This window comes from Vulpes lagopus, chromosome 5, assembly GCF_018345385.1.
Source record: "Vulpes lagopus strain Blue_001 chromosome 5, ASM1834538v1, whole genome shotgun sequence".
Taxonomy (NCBI): domain Eukaryota; kingdom Metazoa; phylum Chordata; class Mammalia; order Carnivora; family Canidae; genus Vulpes; species Vulpes lagopus.
The window spans coordinates 11,527,826-11,549,262 of record NC_054828.1 but is presented as its reverse complement, the minus strand read 5'-3'; the positions used below and the strand labels follow the sequence as shown (position 1 = coordinate 11,549,262).

General features: G+C 51.4%; 1 protein-coding gene across 3 annotated transcripts; it reads right to left on the bottom strand.

Moving 5' to 3' along the window:
* Positions 1 to 78: 78 nt before the first annotated feature.
* IFT27 (intraflagellar transport 27) lies at positions 79 to 18,456 on the bottom strand. 3 transcript variants are annotated; one of them, XM_041757433.1, is made up of 7 exons: positions 18,021 to 18,454; positions 11,445 to 11,524; positions 11,006 to 11,065; positions 9,883 to 9,942; positions 7,782 to 7,899; positions 6,721 to 6,830; positions 79 to 301 (listed from the first exon to the last, which is right to left on the bottom strand). In XM_041757433.1, the coding sequence occupies exons 1-7, from the start codon at positions 18,052 to 18,054 to the stop codon at positions 203 to 205; spliced, it is 561 nt and encodes a 186-aa protein (XP_041613367.1). In that variant the 5' UTR covers positions 18,055 to 18,454; the 3' UTR covers positions 79 to 202. The 3 variants fall into 3 exon arrangements, with proteins under 3 accessions (XP_041613367.1, XP_041613369.1, XP_041613368.1); XM_041757435.1 differs by lacking the exon at positions 9,883 to 9,942 and having other exon boundaries at positions 18,021 to 18,456; XM_041757434.1 differs by lacking the exon at positions 11,006 to 11,065 and having other exon boundaries at positions 18,021 to 18,455.
* Between the last annotated feature and the right edge of the window lie 2,981 nt (positions 18,457 to 21,437).

The window sequence follows — 21,437 nt, the reverse complement described above, 5'->3', positions numbered from 1 at the left end:
CAGGGCTGCGCTGGGACTGGTGGCCAAAGAGCAGGACGGAACCAGCGCTGCCCCGGCCAAGAACGAAGGAGCTGCTGCTGCTCCTACATCTTCTCATTTTATTTAGAGCTGTAGGATATGTTGGAGGTTGCAGGGGAATTCCAGCTTCTCTCATCCCGGAGGAGCCGGAGCCACGGCCAGATCCCCAGCCTCCCTGGGGTCCTCACACCAGCGCCTGGAAAACCTCCACCTTCTCCCGGTACATGTGGTGGAACTGCTTGGCCAGGCAGTGGAAGGGGGCTTCGTAGTTCTCCATCTCCTTCTGTAGAGACAAGGTGAAGAAGTTGGGGGTGTTACTGCGTTGTTGGGACAGGGAGCCGGCGCATGTTCCCTCTCACCTTGCGTCAGGGGCCACACAGGCCTGGCCTCCTTTGGCCTCCACGCAGGTGGGGCTGGCTACCCCTTGCCCTCTTTACAAGAAGGAAACAGAGACATGGACAGGTTAAAGTAACTTGCCCAAAGCCTCACACCAGCCTCGGAGCTGGGTCTGCACCGAGATGTTTCTACAGAGCCTGTACTTTCGGCCATGCTCGCCCCACATGGGACAGGATGTAGAGTGAGACTCTTCTCAGTTTTGATGGAGGCTCCAGAGGCCAGATCAGCAAAGTGGTCAGCAAAGGTCAGCAGAGTGGTGGCACGGAGCCCTGGGGTGCCTCTCCCTCACCTCGAGCTCAGTGGGTGGCTCCAAGAGAAAGCCCGAGGCCCAGAGGCTCAGGCCAGTGCTGGAGCCAGGCCTGGGGGAAAAATTGAGGTCAGACCGGGGCTGGCTGTGTTGACGGCCGAGCCAGGAGAGGGACTGGCTGGTGGGCAGAGCAGGAGAGCCAGCCTGGAGCTGCCCTAAAGGGACTCCCCAGGGCCAGGTTCCAGGAGGGGGCTGGGCCCCATCTAGAACAGAGGGCCAGGAACCGAGGCTGCATGAGGGATGAGGAGATGTCACCCGTGACCTAGAAGCTGCAGGTGGGAGGGTTCTGCCCATGGGCCAGGGAAGGGCATCACTGAAGTGTTCCTGGGGTGCCAGCCTGGGACACCAGCCAAGTCCAGAGGGGTCATGGCAGGTCTCAGCAAAGCCACCTGAGCTCCCTCTCCCACAGGCTGCAGACTGGGGCGTGGGGGTGGGGAGGCGGGTGCAGGACGGCCGACTACCGGCCGGGCCCTGCTCTTCCCACGGTAGGTGTGGGAGGAGGGACGGCTGGAAGTCGTGAGGAGTTTTTGGTCACCCGGGACTGTGCATTTTCATAACTGAGAGGAGTGTTTTGTGACTAAAGGTGCCCAAAGGACTTCCTGTTCTCTGAGAGATTAGACAGGTCCTGGAACTGGCCCAAATATACTCTACAGGGCGGGAAGATGGTAGCCTCTCAGCTTTGCTATTATTCTGTGTGCACCTGTGTATTTTTTGTTTTTTTACAAAATAAGTTGGCAGAACAAAGAACCCACCACTTTGAGAAGGGAGGCTCAAGCTATGAATGCACAAGAATCTGTCTTTGAACAAACCTTGGCAGCTGGCAAAAGCACAGCCTTGACAAGAGGCAATGATACATCTCAACGAAAGGGAAAGATTTCCAAACTGAAAGAATGTTCTGAAGTCATCCAGTTCACTGCCCTCGCTTCCTGGGTGAGCAGTACATAGCCCAGGAGTGCAGCTGGTGTGTATAGAGCCCAGCCTCGGGTTTGAGTTTCCCAACTGGAGATGAGCAGCCTTTCCACTCGGCCAGCCAGGGAGACAGAGACGCACAATGGAAACCAGTTCTCATGGAGAACGTTACCTGCACTTTCTAGCAAGGGAGAGCCCGAGGGGAACAGGACAAGTTAGCCAAGAGCAGAAACAGAGGTGCAGCTGCTAAGGAACGAGGGGGCAGCCTGTAGCCGAGATGAGCACCCGCACTAAAGCCATCAGCCCTGCAGCCAGACATAAATCACTCAGTCACATCTGCAAGGCACCTTTAGTGGTACAGAACATAATGTCCTAGGTAGTGCCAAAAATGGGACACCAGAGTGAGGGGGCACGTAGGTGGCTCACTCGGTTGGGCATCTGACTCTTGATTTCGGCTCAGGTCATGATCTCAGGGTTGTGGGATTGAGCCCTACATTCAGCACGGAGCCTGCTTAAGATTCTCTCTCTCCTTCTCCTTGTGCTCCTGCCCCTCTTCCTTCTCTTAAAAAAAAAAATTACACTAGTTGAAAGCACAGTTAAGTAATGAGTGGAAAGAGAACGAGGCCTGCATAGGACACACACAAGGATTTCTAAATGAATCTTAAAACTCCTGAAAGCAAGATCTGGGGAGGATGCAACATAAAAAGTAAGGAATTTAGGTGGAGATGAGCCTCTGTACATACCAGGGAGCATCCTGAAGTAGCAGATGTAAACTGAACCATTTTCTGAATGCATTAAGAGGGTTTGCTGATGACAGGAATCGTTTTGTTAAATAATCATAATCTCACTGACATACTACAGAGTATGTTTGCTTTGTGTCAAAGATCCTTAGAACAGGTTCTCAGACTAGTGCTCCATCTGGCCTAGAATTCTGCCCTTGAGAGTCCCTAAGTAGGTTCTGTGGGAGGCCAGAAGGTTCTCAAGCTTAGACTGGCATTCTAGACCTGGTTCAACCACTCAAAAGCTGAACAACCAACTAGAACCACCCAGCCTTTCCGAGTCTGCTCGTCATCCATAAGACAAGGATAGCACTGGCTGTCTTATACAGCTGCTAGAAGCTTCAGCAGCAGATAATGTGTGCAAATACCTAGCACACAGTAGGCACTCAACAAATGTCAGTTCCCTTCCCTTACCCTGATGCAAGAGGAGTCCTCCACACAGATCCTTCTTGAACTTGCTTGTGTTTAATACTATCCTACAGTAATGAATGGGGGCTTTTTTAGCTTGCTTAAAAAATGTTTTTTAATTTTTTGGTCTGAAAATGTCAAATATTGAATGGTGTTAGAAAATTCAAGAAGGAAGCGCCTGAGTGGCTTAGTTGGTTAAGTGTTTGACCCATGCTTTTGGCTTGGCCCCTTTTCTCCCCCTACCCTTTGGGCTCTAGCTCAGTGTGGAATCTGCTTGGGATTCTTCCCCTCTTTCTCCCTTTGCCCTCTTCCAATTTGTGTGCATATGCACACTCTAATAAATAAAATCTTAAAAAAAAAAAAAAAAAGGTCAAGAGGAACCACAAAGTCCCCAAATAGCCAAAGCAATCCTGAGAAGCAACAGAGTTGGAGGCGTCACTCGTCCCGGTTTCAAACTATATTATAAAACCGAAGTCATCAAAACACAATGATCCTGGAATAAAAACAGACACAAAAACCAATGGAATGGAATTGAGATCCCAGAAATAACCTGTGTACATGGGCAACTAGTATTTGACAAGGGAGCCAAGAATACTCAATGGAGAAAAGCTAATGTCTTTAATAAATGATGCTGGGAAAACTGGACATTCACCTGCAAGAGAATGAAACTGGACCCCTATTTCACATCATTCACAAAAATTAACTCAGAATGGATTCAAGATTTGACCTTAAGACCTGAAACCATAAAACTCCTAGAAGAAAAAATTGGGAAAAAGCTCTTAGACATGGAACTTGGCAATGATTTTATGGATATAACAGCAAAGAACAAGCAACAGAAGCAAAAATCAATAAATGGGACTATATCAAACTAAAAAGCTTCAGCATAGTGAAAGAAACAATCAACAAAGTGAAAAGGCAATCTATGGAATGGGAGAAAATATTTGCAAATCACACATCTGAGAAGGGGTTAATATCCAAAATATGTAAGGAACTTGGGTAACTCAACAGCAAAAACAGTGATTTTTAAAAATGGGCAGAGGAGCTAATAGACATTTTTCCACCAGGTGGCCACCGGGCACACAAAAAGGTGCTGACACCACTCATCAGTGGGGAAATGCAAATCAGAACCACAAGGAAACATCACCTCACACCTGTCAGGATGCCTGTTACCCAAAAGACGAGAGATTAACAAGTGTCGGTAAGGATGTGGAGAAAAAGGAACCTCTGTGCACTGTTGATGGGAATGTGAGCTGGTGCAGCCACTGTGAAGAACGGCATGCAGGTGCCTCACCATGTTAAAAATAGAACTATGATACAATCTAGCAATTCCACTACTGGGTAAATATCCAAAGGAAATGAAAGCACTACTTTGCAGACATACCCCCATGTCCACCGCAGCATCATCCACAATAGCCTAGACACAGAAACAACCTAAGTATCCATCAGTGGATGAATGAAAGAAATTGTGGAATGCACATGGACACAATCGAGTATTATTCAGCCATTAAAAGGAGGAAATCTTGCTACTTGTGACAACGTGGAGGACCCCTGAGGGCCTTATCAGTGAGATAAGGCAGACAGAGAAAGACAAATACTGCATCTTCTGACTTATACATGGAATCGAAAAAACCGAGGAAGTCACAGAAACACAATGGTTTCCGTGGTGGTTGCCAGGAGTGGTGGGGGACACAGGTGAAGGGGGATCAAAGGGGACCAAGTTCCAGTTTTAAGATGAGTAAGTTCTGGAGACGGAATGAAAAGCAAAGAGAAGAGTCAAATGACCACGTGGGTCCCTCCCGGTCTGCAGGACAGTGGCCGCTGCGTAAGGTGAGCGGAGCCGGGCACTAGGTGTCAAGGCTTGGCTGCGTCTCAAGCAGCATTGGGTTATATTTCCTTTCTAATTACCGCTTTCTTAACTGAGCTGCCAGTGGTGCTTCTGTTAGCATCAACTCGGGGGACTAGTTAACTTACACAGTTAATACCGAGTGCTTAACTGCAGCCTCCTCGGGCATAATTTATACCCACCCGTTTCAATAGCGTAGCAACAAACACCTACACAGAGTTTAATCGCGCAGCCCAGTGGCCTGTGATGACTCATGTGTTGGGGGTGGGCGTTAATTTTTGAGCTCCATCAAGAGTTCTGGGGACTATGGGATACTGGGGTGAGCAGGCAATTTCACAAATGTGAATGGAGGTAGGAGGAGTAATAAAGTGTGGCTTGACGTGGGTAGCACTGCATATGCTTGGTGCAAAGGTGTGCTTGTGTGTACAAGATGAGAAGCCCTCTCGCCCGGAAAAGCTGGCTAATTTGAACTTCATTAATTTAGTATTTGAACCTGGGTGGCAGTGGGTGCCTGTCTGCCTTCAGTTCAGGGCGTGATCCCGGGGTCATGGATTGAGTCCTGCTTTTCCCTCTCTGCCTGTGTCTCTGCCTCTCTTTGTATCTCTCATGAATAAATAAATAAAATCTTAAAAAAACATTTTAGCACTTGTGATCACTGGGCCTCAGAGGCAAGAGGGACTTTTATCTTTGTGTGATTTATGAAAACAAAACTTAAGATTGCTAGGGGAATGGTTACACTTACAAAGCAAACGTTTATAGGGTGCTTGCTACGCACCAGACTTTGCGCGCTGTTTTTGTGTTCACCATCTGACTTAACTCTCAACATTTGTCACTCAATAAGGAAAATACTTTCTTATTCCCATTTTAGAGGTGAGGGGGCCGAGGCACGAACAGGTCCATGAACATGCTAAGGGCCCCCCACCTAGTCTTGCGACCCCCATCAGCAGCCAGAGCACCTGCCCTACCCGCTATAGCTGCCCAAGGAAGCCCACCGCTTTGGGGGATTTTAAAAAGTTCACATCCACACAGCAATTGCATGACAGCATTTGCCAAGTTTTGTAAATGTGGCAACAGAAGCACCTACAGCCCGAACAGAAAACAAACTCTAGGCTGTTAACTAGCCCACTGGCTCTTTTGGAGAGCCAAAGAATCAAGGCCTGGAGGCCACAAGGCCAGGAGGGAGGTCCAAGTGATGCCCATGGGTGTTTTTCCGCTGTGTGGGGCTTGGCATGTCTCCCCACCATCCCTCCGGAGGGGCACTGCAGCAACACCTTGGCCCCTGCTAGCTCTGAGATGGAGGTTTCTGGGTTGCTCCTGCAGGAGCAAGTTGTCACTTTGCTCCCTTCTGGGAAGTCTCACACAAACGTGTCTGATTGGTGCAGACAGGGGTCACATGCCTGCACGGTGGCTGCAGGGAGGCTGGGACCTAGTCTTGAATTGAGGAAGGGGGTTCCCTGATGCTGGATGGCCAGAATCATGATACAGTGCTCTGAAAAGGCCGGCAGCAAATCCTGCTGGCTGTCCCCTTTTACAGGGGCTCCTGTTAACTCTGTAAAGATACCTTATGGCCTGGCATGACCCTGGGCTGCAGCAAGGTGACACAGGGAGGCAAAGATCGTAGTCCTGGGTCAACTCTTTACCAGTCATATGACCCTGGGCAAGTCACGTCACCTCAACATGGAAATGGGGCTTACAAACCAGCACCCAGGCTCCTGGCATTGACTGTGAGGATCCAGGAGGTAATGCTCCAATGGCACTGTAACCCACACTATCTCACACACCTGCCATGGGTTACTGCAATCAGACCCAATGCACTTGTATTTCTCATTAATTGAGATACAACTATTTCCAGGGCGGGCCACTGATCTGCTTTACTGTAGTGCACGAGGGACTCTGCTATTTTGAGAAACGTTTTAGACTAAGAATGTAAGCATCAGTTTCCAAATTAGAGTCTGCATATGGTGGAAGAACAACTCGATGCCTCTGAGGTCCCGTGAAAAGCCACTTCCAGCAGAGGCCCACTCCAGGCTTTGGCTACAGAATAATTGGAGCTTACTTACCACGGATGTTTCAAAACATTCCAGGCCTTGGCCCAGGGCCCACGACCGGGCCTGAGCTGAATCCACTGCTCGCCTGCTGGCCAGGTCTGTCTTGTTCCCCACTAACACACCTACTCAAAAGAAACAACCAAAGCATCTCATTTAACCGTGGCAGCCTGGGAGGGCAGCTGGAGAGAGAAAAAAAGCCAGCACATGAATTTTGAGGGGTATGAAACACTGTCGCGGGGAGGCTGCTTCATTGGAGGTGCTAAGCACAGCTGGGGAGAGAGAGAGGCTCCAGGGTTGCCCCCCGCCAAAGCTGCCCCCCCCAACCCTCAGGGCCACGGGAGAGCCGGGCTTTGCTTTTCACACGCTGCTTTTGCTCAGCCCTTTTTCCAGACTTCACGCAGATCTGTCTGCCCTGTCTCCTTCGGGCTGCAAGGTGAGGGCCAAATTTATGTGAGCATTGCCGATAATTCCTAGCACATGGAGCAAACGTTAAAAATGGTCATTAATACTAATCTAAGGACTGGGCTCAGAGTCAGGGACTCAGAGGTAATTTAGAACCGTTCCCAGCTGCATCAGCTGCAGCTAATTTCTGAGCCCGTCTCTGGAGATTGCTTTCCCTGGTCTCTAATGAGGGGAATTTGTTGATCTCACATAGGGATGAAAAATAAACTGATTTAAAGCATTCAGAAGTGACAATAGGACTTGAATGTTTGCTTGTGCCCCACATATAGGAGAAAATGAGGAATTCATCCCCAGGGCTAGCTTTCAGAAATAAAAACTCATTCATATCACAGCACCTTCCCCACATTATTCTTGAGTCTCCTCTCCACAACCTTGTAAGGGTTGCATCATCATACCCATTTTACAGACTCACAGAGGTGTGTGTGGTAATTCACCGAGGTTTCCGTGGCTGCTAAGAGGCAGAGCCACTATACAATCCAGGCCACTGTACTCAAAGCCAGGGGCACCACACCTTCTGTTGCACACATAGCTGCCTCTGCAAAGACCCTGCGCTCATGAACTTGAGGGACGGAGGTGTTGCTGGAAGTCTCACAGGTGACTGTAGCTCCTACCTGGGAGCGAGGTGCCTGGCATCTGTGACCGAGCCTTCTCCAGCCACTTGCCGCAGTTGGCGAAGGACTGCTCGTTGGTCACATCATAGACGAGACACAAGACGTTGGGACTCTCCCACTGTGCAAGAGGGACAAGATGAGCACGTCAGTATCAGTGGAAGCGATTTCTAGGCTGGTCTTCCGAGGGAAATAATGAAGGTGGGGGTGGGGGTATGAAAAACTATAATGGGGATGGGAGTCAGAAACTGGAGCCCACCCATAGGAGAAACCAATTCACCCATGGGAACCGACGGGAAGGCTGGGCTGGTGGTGAGGCCAGGCTGTTGGCTGGGTGCACGGTTGAGAACCTCCCAACATTGCAGGGCTGGTCTCAATGTCCCTACTGAGTTCAGAGATGTAACTGACTTGCCAGATCAGACATGCTTTAATGACTGGGGCAGGACTGAGGCTTTTTTCCTACCCAGAAATGCTTTTGCCTGCCACTGGTTTCATTCATTCATTCTTTGTCATATTCCTATCAAGGGCTAGCTCTTATGCCAGTTATTGTTTTTCTGCTTTGAGGCCTAAAACAGCATCCTTTCTTCCATTAGCCAGCTCCTGGAAGCTTCTTTCCTGGCATCTTCTTAATAAGGGCTGGCTTTTCAAAATGCAAAGGGCACTTTCTGCTTCTCCTGCAGTGTATCAGCCTAATCCAAACCAGACCGACAACTGGACAGGGCTCACTGTCTCAATTAAGAACCAGGGCTATGCTCTTGGGGTTGTTGCCTTCAGGGGCACTCAGAGTCCTGGGACGTCGTTCTACTGCCTGGCACAAGGGCACAGGATATCCCTGCTCAGGCTGTGATGCTCGTCCTGGTGCATGAGGCTCTCGCCATGCCTCAGTCTCTGGGGACCCCCATCCTGCACAATTACAGCCTGGTTTATTTCTGGTGTGTCAGTACCTCTCAGGGTGTGGGGAAGAATCCTTTTCCTTGAGTTGTCCTTGGAAGGCCGGTCCAGGCTTGGCTCTGGAGGGCTGGCTCACTGCACCCCAAGCCTATGCTGCCACTTTGACCAAACTGATGAACCCCCCCCACCACACCTTCATTCTGCAGACTAACTCAAGAACTCTTGCTAGAACCACGGCTGACCCCTCCTTTCCACATGTGGGGGACACCTCCTTCCTCTAGGCCTTGGTGAGGGGACCCAGGATAGGCCTGGGATCAAGGTGAAGCCAGAGCAGGAGCCCTGAGTCAGGGCTGGCTGGAGGCAGGGTGTGAGCCGATTGGTATCATGTGGCTCTGGCTGGCACAGACACATCTTCCCTTCTGCCCAGTAGGGCAGCACCCAGCAAGAGGCTGTGCACACAGCAGGCACGTTGTAAGCATCAGAGATTGATGATGCATGAAGTCAAGCCCATGAGAAATGATTATCATTAGATCTATTTCTCTTAGACAACAAAAAAGGGGTAGAAAACAGTTTCTATTAAAACGTAGCCATTCTTGGAAAGGCAGGGGAGGGCTCTGGAGAGCTCAAATCTTCTAATTAGCTCACTGGCCCAGATTAGCAGAACTGTTACCTTGGAAGGTATAGGGAGCTGGATCCTGCGAGGATGGCAGGGTGGGCAAGACAAGTCCTGGGAGGCAGCAGGGGCAGGTCCCAGAGCAAACACCCAGGGCTGGGCCCAGAGGGTGGGAGGAGGTGAGCCTTGCTGCGGGGCCTCCAGGGTGCCCCCTAGAGGGGAGGGAAATGTTTGCTCCTGTCCTAGGAGGTTGGGGAGTGCTGAAAGTGCACCATCAGGAGGGAGCTGTAGAAAGAAGGGGAGCCCAGAGTGCTTCGGGGACTGAGTCACACAGCTCGGGCACATTTGGAACCTGGCCATTCCAGAGCTGGAGGGGAGGGGGGGGTCACATGCATGAGCCAGTCCTACTGGCCAAGAGGCTGCAAGTCCCAAGGCTGGGAAGATTGCTGCTTAAAGAATTCCGCCATGGTAGCTCCTCTTGGCAGCCAGATTGCAGTGACATCTCTGGGAGAGCGTGGGGGGCTGGGGGTGGTGGTGGTGGTGGAACTTTTTGATGGAAGATGGTAGTGGTACTCAGGAAAAAGATCGCATGCTACTTGCCAATTTATCCAGCATCTCAGAAAACAGCTCCTTGCCGGCAGAGTCAAAAATGAAGAGTTCCTAGAACCAGAAAGGCATGTCCCGTGAGAGTCTACGCGGAGGGAAATCTCTGGCCACAGGTCACCGAGATGACACTCAGCTCAGCAGACCTGTCTTAGTGGCGAGAGACACCCATTTTCCATAGAGCCTCTACGTCTTCCCTGAGGCTCGAGGAAGAGGAGGGGGAAAGGAATGATCCCAAGAGCCTGGGACAGGCGGGCGCAACAGTTTCCCACACCAACTAGCACTTTCTGCGAGGCAGCTCACCTCTCCTAACCCTGAGTGCAAAAATACCAGGAACAAGCTGACTTCCCACCTGGCAGAACAGAATGCTAAACAGGCTGACAAGTGCTCTGGTTTCCAAAAGGTCATTCTGCACTTTGTTAACCAAATTGATTTTCAAATCTTAAAACAATTCTTTTTAAAGCAGGTCACTGAGTAGGCCTGGAGAAAGCCTTTAAAGTAGGACAGCCTGCCTTCATTCCCCCCGGTTTGGACCCAGGGCACAGGGTGACTCTTCCTGCCCCTGGACTGAGCCTCGACCAGCCCACGGGAGAGCCCCTCCCCGACGCTGCTGTTTAGGGAAGTCTCCCCCTTCGGCTCCCCTGGGGCACGGGATGCCCCCTGGCTGGCTTCTGACCCCAGCACAGGCTGTCTGTAGGTCAGTGCTGTCATCTGTGTCGTATGCCGGTTATCTGCGCTCACTGTTTCCCTTCTCCTTGCATCGGGAGTACTTAAAGTTGTGTTTTCTCACGGACCTCTTTAAGAAGGAGGAGATTCTTTAACCTTCTCTCCAGGAGACTACTACAAACATAATGCCTTGCGATTTCCAGAGTTGTGGATTCCCAGAGAAGGACCCAGGTCAGGAACCCAATACTATGTCAGTTCTGTGGGGGCAGGGCCCATACCCCCAGTTCTTCCTTCCTATTCTTTGGCCCGTGTCAGTGACTCTTCCCAAGTGCTCAGACGAGCCTAGGCCAAGTCCTTGTACTGCATCCTTCTTAGCAGGGAGGATGCTGACCATGGAGACTCTGGGCCCAGCTGGAAGAGCACTGAGCTCTCTTGGGTCAAGGGCACCACTTACCACACTGTCCCCCGTGTCAGGGACTGGCACCGTCTTCACCACCAAATCTACCCCTGTCGTCTGCCGAGGAAAACCAAGAATATGAGCATCAGAGTGCCCCAAGAGGCGTGTTATAGGATACGAACACTCACTCGATGCCCAGGAGGCACAAGTGATGTATTCTGGACTCATTGTTGGTGCAGAAGTCAGACAGGACCAACCAGCCTTGGCCAACTCCAAGCCCAGAGGAGTTGGTCATGGTGACCAAGCCAACCACCAGGTGGTCTGTTCCACAGATAGCCTCATGCCCTGTGGCTTGTGGAAAAATGAACTCTACGTGGCCATTCAAACAGCTTCTCATCAGACCTCTTAGGGAATTCTGGAAAGTCACTCCCTCAGGGTTAGGGGATGATTACCTCTCTCTTAAAGCCTCAGCCAGCCCATGACTCCCACATCTCACCAGGGTATAGTTCTTTTGGAAATGGGCCCCGTCGCTGCGGAAGATCTGTGCCAGGGCGGTCTTGCCCACTGCTGAATCCCCTGTGAGACCAGACGAGAAGAAAATCATCATTGCTGTCCTGATCTGACTGGAGAATCTCCCACTTCAGAACGCTAGTTAGAAACCAGAAACTTCAATGACTTTTTTAGAGAAAAGGGACTTGATTCTCTTGGGAATTGTGAGGTGGCTGGCAAGGCCACACGTCCATGAGACCAGTATTCAAAGCCCAGTCGCATTTCTTCAAGGGTAATCCTTTCATCCGAAAGAACTGACCCAAAAGCTAACAGAGCTTAAGGGGGGGGGCTTCAAAGCACGAAAAACAGAACTGACATATCTGCCAACTGAACACACCCCATGGGGAAAACTCTCACTTTCAAACTTGGATTTACTTTGAAGTTGAAGGTAAAGGGGTGTGACCTGTTCAGTCTTATAGGCTCACGGGCCTAACAGAACCAATTCGAGTTTAGAGCTTCCATACCTAGGACCTGCATGCTTCTTTTAGGACAGGGCTGTGGAAGTTGGGAGAGTTTCTGTATTTGCAGGAAGAAGTCAGATGCTAAATTCATCAAGCTGAAATCTATTTCCAAGTCTACGTTCCGCCCTAGCTCCCTATGCCTGAGACCACTGCGGATTTATTTTCCTAGGGGCCTCTCCACATCTCTCTGCGACGGCCACCTTTTCCTCCATACTCGCCTTCTCCCTATTGCAGTTTATCTCCCTGGCCTTCCATCATGAGTCAACAGCCCCATAAATTGGTATCTCCAAACTGAAGGTTTATGGCATAGTTTCAGTCTGAGATCTGGACCTTTTGTGAGACTGTCGGGTTGGGAGCAATTTAATCCGGAGGTCCTCCCCTGCCCCCAGGGGTGCTGCAGCCTCTCCAGGCCCACCCCTAACTGCCCCCCTGCCCCCTCCCTGGCCCAACCTTCCCTACGGATGGCTCTGCTCAGCCTTCTGTGACTCCACACTGTTCTCATTTGCAAGATCTTCTGGGCCACGATACTCCTTCAGAACACCTGTGCTCTGCTCTCTCGCCCCCTGGCTCCTCAGCAAAACCACCACTGCACTCGTGTGCCTCTCTGACTTGTATCCTTTGGTGCGATCGCCTCACCTTCACTGTTTTATAGTCGGCTTCCTCGCATCTCTTCACTTGACTTCTCCATGGCCTGCTGCTCTGTTCACTTTTCAGTTTTGACTATTCCCACCTGTAATTTTCTCTTGCGAGACAATTACTGGACTACGTGTGGCATTTCATTTCCTGCAAACTCCTCCAGGACTGAGTGAGCTATTCAGTCTTGCTTTTCTATTTACCACCGTGACTTAGAAGGGAATCATTCACGCAATCCCCTGTTCCCTCCTTCCCAGCCCCCACCCCCACCCCCTCACACCAGGACTGTCATTAATCTCATTTGGCAGATGAAGAGTTGGAGGCTCAGAGAAAGCCGGGTAACTGGCCCAGGATTCCAACATCTCACTCTCCCTGCCGGACCCCGCTCCTCTCCTAGAGCTTAGGGACACTCCTGACCCATTTCTAACACGGCCGCCACAGGCCCCCAGCAGTGCAGCCTTGCCTGACATGGGGGGCGTCCTCAGGCTGGACGGCGGCTGGGGACCCATCCATCTCTGAGCAAACAGAGCGTATCCTTTTCCTTCTTGTGCTAACTGCATCCACCCTCCTGACTCCAATTTTGCTTCTGAACCCAGTTGGAAATTGGCTCTTCCCACTCGTGAAATTCCCCACAGATTTGTTCTAGTTAATTTCATAAATCTTTCTTCCGACCGTCAGTCAGAGTCACCCACACTTATGGAAAGCCTCTGGTGTCGGCTGAGGAGGGATCCAGCACAGGGAAGGGAAATGACTGAGAAACGCATTTTGCAGAGCAACACGATGACAGGTGCAAAAGTGAATAGCACAGGCTGAGAACCAAAGCATCGGAGGACGCATGGAGGAAAGAAACGAACCAGCAGTCTCATCGGTGACTTCCCTGGGGGCGATGTTGAGTCGGGGGTGGGAGCAGGAAGGGGCACGCTTGACAGAGACGGTGACACCTGCAAAGGCACGGTGCAGGGTCACCTGTGACCTCCTAACTGCCAAGTCCGATGGCTTTTTTCTCAGTTGTCATGCTCCTTGGTGTCTCTGAAGGATGAGTCAGCCCCAAAGCAGCTCCCTCCTTCCCGAGTGCTCTGGCCCTGGCTGTCCTCACACGGGTCTGGTTCTCCCACCTTCTGCCTCCAAAGTGGCCACTCCTGTGGGTCTGTCGTTGGCCCTCTGTCCCAATCACTCTCTTTCCCCTGAAGCCCACTTCTTGGGCTGGGATCTTTCTCCCATGCTTTGTCTGCATCTGCGACAACCTGTGGATGTTTCCACCAGAATGCTGGGCCTTCACCCCATCTGGTTGTGGACAGCCAGGCTCGTGTCGCACGTCCAGGTCCCACCGGCTCTTGCTCATCCATCACACTGGTTCTGTTCACGTCACCATTTGCCCATGCCTCCTGGCTCGACCCGGTCACCTCTGGCGGCGTCTCCTCGCTCCTCCCATGCCCTGTGTTCTTCTCCTCGCTCCTGATGTCCTCTGCTGTGTCTTGAGCCTGCACTGCCTTTGTTGTCGCTGCGGACACCGCACTAGTTACTCATACCTCAACCTGGGCTCTGTGCCCTGTCTTGTGATGCAAGAGCCCGGACTCTGCAAACATGTGTCTCCTTTGCCGGGGGCTTCCTGTCCGGCTCTGCCAGTGCGAGTTCTAGAGAAAGACTGGCAGCTGGGGGAAGGGGATGGGCCTGCCCCTTTCCCACCTGCCTGCTGTCTCTCTTAGCAGAACCCTGGCAATGGCCTTCACCCCAGCAGTAGGTAGTTATTTCTCTCCAATGTGTCTGCCTTTTTTTGTACTCGTAGACCAGCCTTATTATTCCCCATCAGAGATGCCAGCATCAGGGAGCAGTGCCCCCCTCTCAGAGATCTGCATCTCGGCTCTCCAGGGTCCTCCTGAGTTGCTGATTCCCTTTCGTCCTTCCAGGTCTCTAGCACCTGTTTGATCAATGCCCCACATGAAATCTCACTGGTTCAATACCTAACGTAGGTTCTCTTTTTTTGCCTGGACCCTCACTTCTATAGCACCAGTAACAAGAGTAGTCTCAAAACCCAGACTCTCAGGATGGCCCGGAATGGATTTGGTCATATCCTATGGGAATTCCCGGCCCAGTTCTCTGCCAGGGGGAACTGGGTCCTAGTGATCCATGGCATGTGGTGGCATCACAGGATGACTGAATTCTTGAGGTCCCATCCCAGCAGAGCCGTGCCCCTTCCTTGGGGATCTGGATCCCAGTTCTGTGGGGTTCTTCCTCAAGCCTCTGACAACCCAACCTCTATTTCCCACTTCTGTGTCATATTAATCTTTTCTTCTTGCTTTTCCAGTTCTCCAATCCCTGTTGAACGAATTCCATATAATAAGATGCCTAATGTATTTTCTGGTTACTTGATTGGGTCTCGCCTAAAGTGTTCCCCATCTGCCCTTCTCTGCTTTTCATTTTTCTCTTTGCTCTACCCACCCTGTCGGCACCAATAGATGGATCTTTCCAAGATAGTGTTTGATCCTGTCACGCTCTCCGGCAAGACTGACCGAGGATGCCTTCTATGGTGTACCCCCTCTACCATCAACCCCGAATCCACTTCCAATTTGCTCTCCGGCTACCCCTTACACCAAATCTGGGCCCTACACTCCTACCTACTTTCTTGCTCTCTGAGAATCCCTCAAAGGTAACTTTATTCCAGGTCTCCCGGCCCAAGTCCAAATCCTCTGCCAGGCCAGGCTCAGTGTCCTTCTGCCACAGCCTCTGAAGGCCATCCCCTCCCTCTTGTCTTCTCCTGTGAGGCTCTCTGCCAGTAGCATCAGAGCAACCTTTTGGCTTCCATCAAGGGATAGTAAATCCTAGTACTTAGTAAGGCACACACCCCAGCTCCACCACTTACTAGCTGTGTCATCATGGGCCAGCGACCTCTCTCTGAGCCTCAGCTGCCACTTCTGCAAAATGGGAATAATAGCACCTATCCCATAGAACTGTTAGGAGGATTTAATAAGCTAACATGTACTGTGCCTCTTGTATATGAAGTAATATTTAAATTGCTTAAGTAAGTAAAACAGATAAATGCCAAGGGTTGTAATCCCTCCTCATCTGAGCCAGAACAATTAGCAGCTCTGCCTTGAAGTGTTTCTCTGGTATCTGGCAGACCAAGGGTATTCTATTCCTGTTTGTTGGATTATAAATTATTCTGCACATCCCAGCACTACCACGAGTGTAGGGGCTGGCCTGGTTCATCCCTGTATTCCCTCTGTACCTTGCACAGTGACTCACACATAGCAGGTGCTCAACACGTATCTGTGGAATGAACAAGCACTTGAGTATCTGGTCCCTCAATGACTAGTTAGAGGAGAGAAAAAAGGACAGATAAACTCAATTTAAAGGACAGAAGGGAAAGGAAAAATAAAACCAGTGAGGAGGTGTAGGCGGTAGGGATGGTATAGAGAATGAGAATTTGGTGGGTGGTGGTGAGGGGACCTGATTCATTATGCTGAGGTCTTTTTGGTTTCTGGAAACTTCCAAGAGGAAATGCCCTCAGGCCCTCAAGTTGAGGACTAGGCTGGAGTTCAAGAATCACTTACTCAGGCAGTGGCTGAAATTAGGTGACACAGTGCCTGAGGAAGTGGGTGTAAAGAGGGGCAAAGAGTCTAGAATCGGGGCTTGGGGACAGTACAGCTGTGAGCTAAAAACAAAGCCCTGGAAATCAGATCACGTGGGTCTGGATGCCAGCCCTGCTGCATCCAGCTGTGTGATCCAGGGCGAGTGTCCTAACCTCTCTGGGCCTCAGGTGCCCCTCTGTAAATGAGAATGACAGTAACTCCCGCAGGGTTCTTGTTAGGATTCACTGAGATGCCTGTGTTGAGGGTTCTTGCACAGTGCTGGCACATAGAAGGTGCTCAGTAAGTTAGTCCCATGATGGAAGTTGAATTTAAAAAGAAGAGAAAGAACAGCTAGATAAAGAAGCCCATAGAAAAATAGACAACTTCAGAAAATAAAAATGTAGTTTCCCGCAAGGAAACTAAGGCTCAGAGAAATGCTGTGTCCAAGATGACACAGCCAAAGAGGAAAAGCCAGAATTACTTTTGCTACACAATACTGCCTCCCCTGGCGCTCTGGAAACTAGGGACCTCTCTTGACAACCCTTGATTTTTTTGCTCTGGTGTGATGAGTTACTATGGTCAGTCATCGTTCTGCTATGACCATTTTATTTTCAAATTAGAAAAACCATTAAAAATATTATCCATTTCATCCTGGAAGAGATGAATCAAAAAAGGAATCTCTTCTTCCTTTATAGTTTTTCTTTTTAAAAAAATTTATTTATTCATGAGAGACACAGAGAAAGGGGCAGAGACACAGGCAGAGGGAGAAGCAGGCTCCCTGCAGGGAGCTTGATACAGGACTTGGATCTTGGGACCCCAGCATCACGTCCTCAGCCAAAGGGAGATGCTCAACCACTGGGCCACTCAGGCATCCCTTCTCTATAGTTTCCTACCATTTCTTTCCTAAGCTGGTCAGGGAACCTTGGAGAGATTGCGGGTTCAACGGTAACACAAGTGAAGAGTTTTGGAGTTGGGCAGGTCTGGGGGCTGAAATCCTACCTCTGACTTTCCTTTCCTTCACGTCATCCGCAAGGGGGTGACCTTGGGCAAGAGACTTGACCTCTCAGTGCCTCAGTAAGAGCAGAACGACACAGCACCTGCCGCGGTGTGCGACGGTGAGGGGAATGGATGAAGGACACGTGCCTGGCATGCACTAAACACTCAGTAAAGTACATGTGTGTTCAGGGGCCCCAGGTCAAAACCCAGGCAAATGTTTTCCTAAATGTGCAGTCATTACACGAAGGGAAAACCACAAATGTGAATGCCACATTGACATTCACTCCACAAATTGCTTGAGACATAAGAGTCAACAAAATGAAGATTCCTGCCTTTGGGGGATTCAACATTCATGTCCTCCTGAGTGTGAGGCGGCACCCTGGCTCTTAAAGACAACACACATGGGCCTGTTGCAAACTTGGAGCAACTGTACATTGCTGTTTCCCATCTCTGTTATCAAAGAGGGTGGTGTCAGGGGAAAAAAAAATCCCACCAGTAAGACTTCTGAAGTCACCCAGACGCCTGACTTTGGGATTCAGCACATGGTCTACATGCAGCACTTACAGCCTGATTTTTATTTTATTTTATTTTTTATTTTTTTAAGGAGTCTACTCCTCCTGACCACAGCTCAAAAACTGGAGGTGATCTCAGAGTAGGGCAGGGAGTGGGGAAATCAGCTGGAACCACAAAGTGTGTTCTGGAAGATAATTCTCCCACCCTAATGGAATTTACTCTATCAGTAATTACATTAACTCGCTTTTGGAAGAGAAAAAAAGGGAAAGGAGGTAGGCAATTTACGTGAACAAAAGCTCTCCGTAACTTAGGAAGTCTCTGGGCTCCGGAGACTGTAAATTTCAAACTCACCTGCCAGGATGCACTTGGCCGCCAGCTTCACCATGGTAACCAACCACCTCCGCGGACCAGAGAGGGGAAGAGCGGCTGCGAGAGGCTGGGGGCTTGCCTGGGACGGGGAGGGGGGGGAGGCGCTCCCCAGGCCTGTGGCCGCGGTGGGGACGGGGCCGTGGGGTCCCTCTGGGCTGGACTGGGGGCGGCTCTCGGGCGCTAGGGTTGCGGGGTGGGGGGCGCGGAGGAGCGCCAGACGGGGCCCGGCTCACGGCCTCAGAAGGCGGCCTGCAAGGTGCGAGCGAGGCGACACGGCTCCCGTCCCGGCCCAGCCCCGGCAGTACGGGCGGGGGAGCGACACCCCGCAAGCCCGCGGCCCTAGCGCAACCCGAGCGCCCCGCGCACTCCCGCTCACCCCCCGCCCGCCCGCCTGCCCCTCCTCCTCCCCCTCCTCGCCGAACCGCGATTGGCTGCCACCAAAAGATCCCACCCCTAGGGCTCTCGGAGGCCAATGGGAGGAGGGGGCGGGGCTAACAGCCCTCCCTTGACAGACAGTTTCAGTGGTACTTGCGCCTCAAGCTCATCCCGCTTGACGAATGGTCACAGGGGATGTCAATCATTACCACCTCCCGCCCCCCGCGCCGCCGGAAAGTTGGCGAACTTGAAGCTCCAATCTCCTTGGCCAGAAGCGGTGATATGAGAAGCTTTCTGATTGGTCAGAGGTTGGATCAGACCATCTGCGAGAGGAAGGGGGATTCGCCGCTCCCCCCGCTCTTCCGGAAGTGAGTTCGCCCACGAGGGGGCCGGTCCGGCGCGCGGGAGTTTGCAGCGGCGCCTGCGCAGTAACGAGGCCGCGGCTGCCCAAGCGGAGCCGCGAGCAGGTTGGACTTTGCGGAGCAACTCGTGGTCCCGGTTCGCGGGCTCCTGGGGGCAAGGCTGTGTCGTGCATCGGGAAGTCTGGTCCTTGCCCCACGTCCCGCAGGAAAGTCCGGTTTTTACAGCCCGACGATATTATGCGCTGTAAAATCTAGAATGTGAAAATGTTTATAGAGATGTCTGTGAACCAGAGGGGGAGCAAGTAGACTTTGCCCGCGGCGAGGCTTGCTCTGCTTTCCGCTGGACCCACTTCCTCGCCTGTAGGATGGAGAGCCTACGGCCGACCACCTGCCCAATGAAAGCGGGCCCCAAGACCTTGGCCGGCGCACAGGGAGGCCCCCATCTCCCTTTTCGGGGGAGGCCCCTCTTGCTGGGCTGTCAGGAAACCAGGCTGAAATCACTGCCCTCTTCCCCGCTTGGCGCATCGCCTCACCCCGAGCTCAAGGCTCATCCCAGAAGAGGGGCCAGCAGAACCCATCCCTGGGGTTGTACCAGTAGGTGCCTGAGGCACCATAGGTGCTCACCAGTGATGGTCGAACGGATGAAAAAGAAGAAAGTTACCTGCACACATTTGGCTGGTCACCGTCACGGTGATGACCTCGTGGCCAGATGCACCCCCGTCGTCACTCCTGCTGGCCCGCCTGGGGTGGCTGGCCCTGAGACACAAGAGCAGCCCCCAGGGAAGGTGCCTGCGCCAGGGTTCCCATCAGTAACCCCGCGGTCACCAGGCACTTCTCTCAGCTGCTCCGTGACTTAGTGGCTGCCAACCACGTGTGGGGCAATGAACACACACATGCACCCAGCTGCTATGAAGGTTTCAGCCCCGAATCTGGAGTAAAACAATGCAAGTGGTCTGGAATGTTCTCACCTTAGGAATCATTCCTAGTATTATCAGTGAGGCCTGTCTCTCCTTGGTTCCCTCCACCTGCTTTTGTTTTTTGAAGACATCGTGCACAGCTGTCTCAGGCACCTCAGGCCTCGGTGAGTCAGAATGCCTCTGCCTGGTCTTCCTGCTTCCCCCTCCAGGCTGTCCTGTTCATCGTGACCCCGTTAATCCTTTAGAGGACCCCTTGAGTGAGTCACCCTCCTGAGGCAGCTGCATGGAGCTGAGATACTGAGATACATCTGGGAGTATAGCCTTCTGGAGCCTCCATTTCCTCCAAGGGGATCATAGCGCGTCCCTCATAGGCTGTTGTCCTCTGCACCACATCCACTCTCCCTCTCCTTGTTGCTGCCCTGTGATTTGGGTCAACACCATTGCAAGAGCATTTTGGATTTTTTCCAGCGAGGTGCTAAACCGTGTATACTGAATTCTACCCCTCGTATGCCACAGTCCCAAGGGCCTTCTAGATGTTCTTGATGACTAATGACAGCTGCCTGACTGTCACTGGGTTTAAAGAGGTCAGAGAGTTTTCAGGCCCTTGAGAAATTCTAGTCTCACCCCTCCTCGAGCAGCTGTAATGGCTAGAGCTGGCACATGTTGAGCACCTACTGAATGCTGGCCTCATTCTGAGTACTTTAAAGGCTTAATTAAATATTCATGATCATATTTGATATTCACGATAACCCTTGTGAGGCTTGTATCATCCCTATTTGATAGATTTGGATGGACCCAAATCAGGAAAAGTCTACTGCCCAGAGTCACAAAGCTAGTGAATGGTGGAACTGGGGATTGAACACAAATGGACTGTCAGACCCTGTGGTGCCAGCAGGAGCCTGTCCTGCCCCCATTGCCTCTCACACTTCCTCCCATCTTAGAGAATAAGTATTTATTGAGTTCCTTGCAGTAATGGCCCATGTCGATTGAGCATCATAGGCCAGGCATGTGCTAAACACTTCACATCCTCTCTCTTGTTCACTGCAGTGACTCTGGGAAGTGGAAACGGTCATTACTTCAGTTCACCAGGCAAGAATCTGAGGTCCATGGGCAGCCCGTGGTCCCACAATACGTCAGCTGGCGTCAGAACCGACCTCAGGTCTCCTGCTCTTGGGACTGATGTCTTTTTCCATTTCCTGGTGTGGGCTTCCCAGTTTCATTAATAAGCTTTCCTTTCCTTGAGTGCCTGCCCCAGGCTGGATCCTGTGCTGGTGGCCAGAGCTACAAAGTGAAGGTGACAGAGTCCCAGGCAGCTCTGTCAGTCAGACTGTGGCTCTGTGGGAGTGCTGGCAGGTGTTGCAGGCCTGTTTTCTAGAGGAGGCAGGAATCTGGATTTTGTGTGAAATCCCCTGACTCTCAAATTTTGTCCATGCACTTAAATTTAAAACACTGTAGCCTCCCTAGAACCCCTTTGCCCAGCGTGGAGGCAGGTGGTCAAGCAGTAGTGATCTGCACCTGCTTGTGGTAAGTGTTGAGCGGGGAAAGGATTTGTTGCATGAGGCAAAAATACTCTTTGCTGTGTCACTGGATCACTAGCTAATATCAGCCCCCACACCGGGACTTATTGGAAATGCTCATTTCCAGGCCCCACATATGCCAACTGACCACTTGGGGATAGGAACCACAGTCTGCTTCCATAAACCTTTCTGGTGATTCTGATGCATGCTGTTGTTTGAGAACATCTA

Bases quoted from the DNA above. Each gene is read 5' to 3' on its own strand.
- IFT27 (XM_041757433.1), bottom strand. From the start codon at position 18,054: ATGGTGAAGCTGGCGGCCAAGTGCATCCTGGCAG. The intron at 7,900-9,882 runs GCAAGTAGCATG...CCTCTTGCACAG, and splicing joins CTGAGATGCTGGATAAATTG to TGGGAGAGTCCCAACGTCTT. The intron at 302-6,720 runs GTAAGTAAGCTC...TTGTCTCTACAG, and splicing joins AATGTTTTGAAACATCCGTG to AAGGAGATGGAGAACTACGA.